Below are 8036 nucleotides of genomic sequence, written 5' to 3'. Positions count from 1 at the left end.
GAACAACCGCGTGTCCGGGCCTATTCCTCCCGGCATCGGCAACCTCGTCGCGCTCCAGCGGTTGCGGCTTCAGTCCAATCGCCTCTCCGGTGCCATCCCGGAGGCGATTGGGAACCTCAGAAACCTGTCGGGGCTGTGGCTGCAGGACAACAAGTTAGCCGGGCCACTCCCGTCCTCCATCGGCAACCTGACCCAGCTGCTCGTCGTTGACCTGAGCAGCAACAGGCTGAACGGATCGATCCCACGCACTCTAGCCAACCTGCAGCTCCTCACCTCCCTCAACCTCTCGGGCAACGCGCTCGCCGGCCCCGTCCCTAGCGAGATCTTCAGCCTGCCGTCCTTGTCGTTGGCGTTGGACTTGTCTGGCAACCAGCTCGACGGTCCGCTCCCGTCCGATGTCTCCAGCCTCGTGAACCTAGCGCAGCTAGTGCTGTCGGGGAACCAGTTCTCCGGCGAGTTACCAGACGACCTGGGCAGCTGCCAGAGCCTAGAGCTCCTTGCTCTGGACCGCAATCTCCTCGACGGAAGCATCCCGCCGTCGCTGAGTGGCCTCAAGGGTCTCAGGACGCTGAACCTGACGGGCAACATGCTGTCCGGGAGCATCCCGCCGAAGCTGGGCGACATGTCCGGCCTGCAGGAGCTGTGCCTGTCGAGAAACAGACTGACAGGGACGATCCCGGAGGAACTGGAGAACGCCAGCTCTCTGGTCGAGCTCGACCTGTCCTACAACGACCTCGACGGCCGCGTGCCGGCGCGCGGCGTGTTCGCGAACGTGTTCGGGCTTAAGATCGCCGGGAACGGGGCGCTCTGCGGCGGCGTCCCGCAGCTGGGCCTGCCACGGTGCCCGGCTGCTGCTGCTAGCGCTAGGGACACGCACCGTTTCCGTCTGCTTCTTCGGGTGGTGGCGCCTGTGCTGAGCGTCGCACTCTTGTCGGCGGCAATACTGCTGCTCGCCATTTTGCAGTGTTGGTGGAAGACGACGAGACGGGCGAAGACCGCAGCGCCGGATGTTCTCGAGGGCAAGAACTACCAGAGAGTGTCGTACGCCGAACTGGCCAAAGCCACGAACGGCTTCGCGTACACGAACCTGATCGGCGCAGGGAAGTTCGGGTCCGTGTATCTGGGCGCCCTGCCCCTGACGACAACGAAGACGAAGAGCAGGGATTCAGATTCAGAGCCCGAGAGCGTCGCCGTGGCGGTGAAGGTGTTCGACCTCAGCCAGGTCGGCGCGTCCAAGACGTTCGTGACAGAGTGCGAGGCGCTGCGGAACGTCCGTGTTAGGGAATGTGAGCACAAAGCCCATGCCGGCCCATGTTGCTAAGGAAAAGACTATAAAGGAGTAACACGGTCTCAGGAATGGACATCGAAGAATTATTCAGAGAACACATCTCCTTCTCCATTTTGACTGTACATCTTCCTTCCCACGCATCCAGTTGCAGGGCTCTAGCTCGTCTCCCTCTGTGTTCTAGTGCTCCTCTCCTCTATCCAGAATTCCAGATTGTCTTGCTTGCTGCAAACCTTCATTCTCTTGAGGTTACCAGTGAATCGAGTAGTTCCGTGTACGAGAGAGAGGTGTGTGCTAACAAGTGGTATCAATGTTAGGGAATGTGAGCTCAAACGGTCCGTGCCAGCCCAGGTTCAAAAGAGCAGGACGGTCAGGAGAATAGACATGAAATATTCAGAGTGTTACTGTTATCTTTCTTCTCCAGTTTTCTCTCTTCTATGTTTCCTCTACCTTCCCTCTAGATTCTTCTAGACCCTTCTAGAGTGGCTTCAACATTGTTCTTCTATCCTTAATCCTCATGCTGTTCTTCCTTCCCAGACTATAATCCTCTGTAATCGCTATTGTGAGTTGAATTAATACACACTGGTAGTGTGAGTTGTTAACAATTGGTATCAGAGGAGCGATTCTCCGAACCCTAGCACCATGGATTTCTCTACCGAGATCTCTCAGTCCACTCAGTTTCTCATCCAAGAGATCCGTAAGATGTTCGACGCGGCCGAGGCTCGGCTTGACTGGCGCTTCGCCAGACTGCTGCAGTCGAACCGTGACGCGGTGAGTCCACTACCTCCTCTTCTCGTCGTCGACGAGCCGAACCGCGTCGTGGCGAGCCCATCGCCGCTTCCTCCCGTCGTCTACGAGCCGTACCGCGACGAGGCCATGGCAGGAGCCGACGCCAGGGCGCACTACGGCGGGTACCTGCCCTGTGAGAGAGGAGGCCTCGCCACGGCGTGGCAACCGGGCGACCTCTTCGGTAGAGGCGTCTACTCCGACGAGCAGCGCTTCGAGGAGCCCATCAGCGCCGACAACTGTGGGGCCGATGCAAGGCGAGAAGTCGCGCTCGCGGCGCGTGTGCTTGCCGCCGACACGTGCGCAGCCGGGATCCTCGACGGCGCTGCGCCCTTTGCCGCCACCAGCGAGAAGCAGATGGCACCTGTGGCATCACCTTCGCCGTTCTCATTTCTGACCACAACATCAGCGGCTCGAGTTGCAGTCATGGAGACCACCACCAGCAACTCGCCACCCAAGTGTTCGGCAAAATGCTTGAACGTCTCATCGACGCCCAATCTGGCGTTGGGCGACCCAGAGGAGCCGGAGAATATCGTCGCGTCGAAGCCCGTCGTGGACAAACCGGTGACTAGCGCCAACACCAAGACGTTCCAGCACGAGATCAAGGACCTGGCAGTCAACGTCTATGGCAAGTGGCTGAGGCTCGGGATCTACTCTGAGGTCAGGTTCCAGACCTGCACCAAGGCCCATTCCGGGTCCCTTAGTCACGAGGAGCAGGACGCCAAGACCTTCGCGGCATGGGGAGTGGATTATCTAGCAGACCCGGTGTCCTACTCCGAGGAGTACGAGCTCTTGTTCGGCATCTACCACTCGACCAACACCGAGGACAGAATTCTTACCACCATGCCAACCTCGACATCCACGCTGCTCCACTCGTCATTGACATATGCACTTCCAGGTGCTTCCCTTCCAAACCTTGCCTTGCTGAGCTCGATGTCTCTGGAGCATGCCAGCTTGGGTGCACATCACGTGTTGGAGGAATTGTCAACACGCACCGATGACCTCTTCAGCAATAGAATCGGCTCCAAGCCCACACTCATGGCCTACGGTAGTGAGCTTCGTGTAGTCCGAGCTGACAAGTCAAGACGAAGCCCTGTTGGTAAGATAAGAGAGCTCAATGAAGACATAATTGTTCCCGAATATTATTACGCTGGTGGAGATGAACTCCAATCACTTAATGCTTGGTTTGGTCCAGAGGGGAATATTCAGATAATAGTTGAACTCCAATCACTTAATCTAAACAGTAGACCATCCTTGTCATTGGTGGTTTCGCTGGAGACTAGTACGAGTCCTCCAATTCTATGGCCAAGCCGTGGACCGCTCAACATGTTTGCTATGGTTCTATGCACACTTGAGGAAGCTGATCAATCATTCATATTCTACAGTATCGGCAGCTTGGGAGCAAGTGTATGTGCAGCAATAGAGATGACCATGGGCAGTCGATCAAAGGATAGCACCAAAGAAATACAGATGCCATGGGATCCTGGGTTGCAGAAGACCAATGAGTTCGGTGACCAAGGCAATTTCTCCATCTTTGTTTGGGATCCTGGTGATCACAATGTTCAGCCGATCAAAGGATAGCACACTGGTATTATTTGGATAAATTGCTTGCACTGGCAATGAGATCTCGATGGAATTGATGCCATGTATCGGCTTGGGGGCAAGCCGATTTTTAAGAAGGGGAGAATGTTAGGGAATGTGAGCTCAAACGGTCCGTGCCAGCCCAGGTTCAAAAGAGCAGGACGGTCAGGAGAATAGACATGAAATATTCAGAGTGTTACTGTTATCTTTCTTCTCCAGTTTTCTCTCTTCTATGTTTCCTCTACCTTCCCTCTAGATTCTTCTAGACCCTTCTAGAGTGGCTTCAACATTGTTCTTCTATCCTTAATCCTCATGCTGTTCTTCCTTCCCAGACTATAATCCTCTGTAATCGCTATTGTGAGTTGAATTAATACACACTGGTAGTGTGAGTTGTTAACAGTCCGGCACCGGAACCTGATCAGGGTGGTGACCTGCTGCGCCAGCGTGGACGCGAGGGGGGACGACTTCAGGGCGCTGGTGTTCGAGTTCATGCCGAACTACAGCCTCGACAGGTGGCTGCACCCGGGGTCCCGCGAGCTCGACAAGGACGTGAAGAGCCTGAGCGTGGCCCAGAGGCTCAGCGTCGCCCTGGACATCGCCGACGCGCTGAGCTACCTGCACACGAGCTCCGTGCCGCCCATCATCCACTGCGACCTCAAGCCGAGCAATGTCCTCCTCGGGGAGGACATGACCGCGCTCATCGGCGACTTCGGCCTCGCCAAGCTGCTCCTTGACCCGGGGAGCGACGACCCCGACCCTCGCGGCTGCGCCCAGGAAAGCACCATCGGCATAAGAGGGACGATTGGATACGTCGCACCAGGTAACCAACTCCAGCTTCCAATCCGGCGTGTCATCTGCCATGGATGATATGCGGCTTGTTGTCTGTTGTGCATGAGTGACAGCGACGTGTTGTGCAGAGTACGGCACGACGGGGAAAGTGACGACGCATGGCGACGTGTACAGCTTCGGGGTCACGCTCCTGGAGATCTTCACCGGAAGGTCGCCCGCCGACGGCGCGTTCGAGGATGGGCTCACGCTGGTGGAGTTCGTGGGCGCGGCGCTGCTGCACGACAAGATCGAGCAGGTCGTCGACCCGGCCCTGCTGCCGGCCGTGGGGTTCGATGGCGACGCGTCCCGTGGCTCAGGGGAGAGCGGCGCGCGCGTCCCGGTGCACAACTGCCTGGTGTCTGCCCTGAGGGTCGGGCTCCGCTGCACACGGGCAGTGCCGTACGGGAGGCTGAGCATGACGGATGCGGCCTCCGAGCTGCGAGCGATCAGGGACGCTTGCGCAGTTGCGCTCGCGCCGCCAGTGTCCAGTGATTCCTAGGTGTTCGGCTGGTCAAGGTAAGAGTAGGACCAGTGATTCCTAGGTATTGTACCGTGGCTAGTGGGCTGATCTATGGGCTCACCTAGGTCAAGTTACGTGTGTCTGGGCCAAAAAGCGCGGCATGGGCTCATTCCCCACTGCGAAGTTCAAAAGCCTGCGTTCGGCACGAGATATGGGATAATGGGAACACCATTTTTCTAAAAATTCCTATTTTTCCAAAGAAAATAAACTATTTTTCCTTTAAAGAATAAAAATCCCAAAAGCTTAAGCATTTTAACCCAAAACCTGTTACAGTGGCTGTACTAACCATTTTAACCCAAACGCTTAAGCTACACTTCAACACTCTCACTCAGCCACAAACGTGGAAATAAATGGATGTAGGCACAAATAAAGTCTCTACCAGAATTTAAACTCGAAACCTCTGCCTTTGATACCATGTTAAGTTACATGCATCAATCAGTTCAAACCAAAAGCTTAAGCTAACGGAAAGAGATGGACAATTCATTTATATTATATTCCAACATTTCTCCTCACATCGAGCCTCTCTTAGGTCTCAAACGTATAATAGGAGCGAGCAATAATTTTTTTTAATTCCTAACCAGAATTCGAACTCGTGATCTCTGGCGACCCACACACGGCAGGCGACCGTCGGCGGCAGGACTAGGAACCGTGCGCGGGGGCGAGACCGCTGCCGACTTGTGGGCTACAACGTGTTGGACGTGGAGCTGATCGTTGGATGGCGACTGGCGTGGTCCGCACGAGCTCAAACTAGTGGCAGTAACCGCGGGACTCGGAATCATGATGGCGTGTTGTGGAGCGAATGGGCCTGCCAGCATGAGAAATTACTAGGTCAGACTAAGGTATGGCACGAGCCATACTATGTCATATCGGACCTTTCATCGTAGTTTGTTTGGTTCAAAGTTAGGGATAGGACAAGATCATCTCTAAAGAAATATTCTCGTTTGATGTCGTCCCTACTCCCTAGCTATCTCTTAAAATTGGGAGGACGAAGCTCCTCACATCCCACACATACACATTTATTCTTCACGTCCTTCTCTCATCCTTCCTTCCAACCAAACAAAGAACAGGATCAATTCATCTCTACTTATCCCTCATACCAAACAAAATACATAGAAAGTCAAATCCCTCAAACCAAATATGACTAGCAATCATTTCATCCCTCAACTAGGGTTTATCCTATCCCTAGCTAGTCTATCCCGTAACCAAACACATGATAATTTCTTAAGAGAAAAACGATAGTCGACCATGGCTTAAAAACACAACTTCTTGCGTCTCTTCATATCCTCCGTCTTGGCCATTTGTCAACTCTATATATTGTTGTTGGACATCTGCTTCCTTCATAAGGTAGGCATAATGGATTGGAGCTCTTTTGTTGAAAGGTTTTCCTATTTCTTTCTTCTATAGAAATAGTAGTTTCTATAAAGACATCAAATCTTCACATAGCAGTTTCACAAAACCATCAAGTCCGCACACAAACAGTTTCACATAGCCATCAAGTTCACACACAAAAGTTTCACAAAGACAAGTTCCCACAATCAGTTCAACACAGAGATCTAAGTTCACATATAAGCTGTTTCACTTCCTTAGCTGCATCATAAGCCACCTCTTCCTCCTTTCCATTGTGAGTGCCATCATCGACTCAAACTTGCGTGCATTAGAGGTGAGGATGTCATAAAGCTCAAGTTCTGTGTCTTCATCAAGTCTCTCAACCTCTTGTAATGCGGCGAGAACTTCGGCGGAAGAGGGTAGCTTCGGACCGTCATCTTTCAATGCAGATGTAAGCATGTCAAACTTATCACACCACATAGAGTTAAATGAATCATCTGATCATTTGTTGGAGGTAGCTAGATGAAACTTGAGGCGACAGATCCCAAAACAACGAGCTGTTTTAACACTCCTGCAAATAACTCAATGGCAAATAGGCTATTAAATGAAACTGCAAAAAACTTTATAATAACAGAAAACAAAATAATATTCTTCTATAAGTGAGAACAAAAACAAAAAATAATATTCCACTTGGTGGCAGATTTTACATTTTGTTTGGATGCACTAGAACCAATAATTTTAGCTAGCTTGTATAATTAGCTCTTGTATCCAAAGTTCCAAACAGGCCATTTGTTCGTCATCATTTTTGTCCTAATAAAAATGCTACCTCTCGCAAGCAGCATCCTATATATCTATTATCTCAAGCACCAAAAAGATCAGGAAAAAACAAGCACGTAAGGTAAGATGGCGTGCTGTTCTTTGTTTACTCGGCTGGCAACTGTCAGTAATTAAGATGTAATTTATATGCAATTAGGATGGTATTGAAGAACTATTAGGCCGAGTAAATGTTGAGCAGTGAGCACCGAAAATGGTCAAGTCGCCGGAGTCTTTCTGCGACAGTGTCCGTGTGTGTCTGCACTGCAGCGGGAGCGTTGCTCAAGTTCAACACACAACCTACGCCCCCAACTGCATTGCAGTTTTCTGAAGGCTCAGCCACCCAGGAACCAGAAGTTGGTGGCCCCCTCTACTGGTTCTTATCCAAACAAAACCACGCCCAGGAACCACGAAGCCACGCGCCCGCCGGCGGCTCACCTTTCCCGCCCCTTCCCCTTCCCCTTCCCCTTCCCTTCCTTCGTTCGGTGAAACTACGGGAGACCCTCGCGGCTTCCCCACCTCGACCTCCATGCCAGATTTTCCAGCGACCCCTAGAACTAGGGTTCCAGCGACCCAATGACGGACGGCAGCGAAGAGTACAGCACATGGGGAAGAGAGCGAGGAAGACGCGAGATGGAAGAGGGCGAGGTAGATGACTCACTTGAGCTGCTTTTTTCGATGAGGGCAAGGAAGACGGGGGAGACCGGAGATGGATGAGGGCGGCCGTCCTGGGTGGAGATGGTGTGGGCATCGAAGCCTTTCTAGCCTTTTCTGACGGTGGAGGGTCTGAATTGAGAGGAGGCCATATTTGTAGGGATTGGAATTAGGTTGAAATGATCAATTCAATTCCACGGACAGCCAAACAGATCAATTGTTGGAAAATGATTCAATTCAGAC

General features: G+C 52.4%; 1 protein-coding gene across 1 annotated transcript; it reads left to right on the top strand.

Moving 5' to 3' along the window:
- The first annotated feature begins 1367 nt into the window (after window positions 1–1367).
- On the top strand, window positions 1368–5233 carry LOC118472218 (putative receptor-like protein kinase At3g47110). Its single transcript, XM_035960025.1, has 2 exons — window positions 1368–4472; window positions 4570–5233. The coding sequence occupies exons 1-2, from the start codon at window positions 4142–4144 to the stop codon at window positions 4977–4979; spliced, it is 741 nt and encodes a 246-aa protein (XP_035815918.1). The 5' UTR covers window positions 1368–4141; the 3' UTR covers window positions 4980–5233.
- Window positions 5234–8036: the final 2803 nt, after the last annotated feature.

This window comes from Zea mays, chromosome 6, assembly GCF_902167145.1.
Source record: "Zea mays cultivar B73 chromosome 6, Zm-B73-REFERENCE-NAM-5.0, whole genome shotgun sequence".
NCBI lineage: Eukaryota > Viridiplantae > Streptophyta > Magnoliopsida > Poales > Poaceae > Zea > Zea mays.
Note: the sequence above shows the minus strand (reverse complement) of the source record. Positions and strands in the feature narration are given on the sequence as shown.

Bases quoted from the DNA above. Each gene is read 5' to 3' on its own strand.
- LOC118472218 (XM_035960025.1), top strand. From the start codon at position 4,142: ATGCCGAACTACAGCCTCGACAGGTGGCTGCACCCGGGGTCCCGCGAG. The intron at 4,473-4,569 runs GTAACCAACTCC...CGTGTTGTGCAG, and splicing joins GATTGGATACGTCGCACCAG to AGTACGGCACGACGGGGAAA.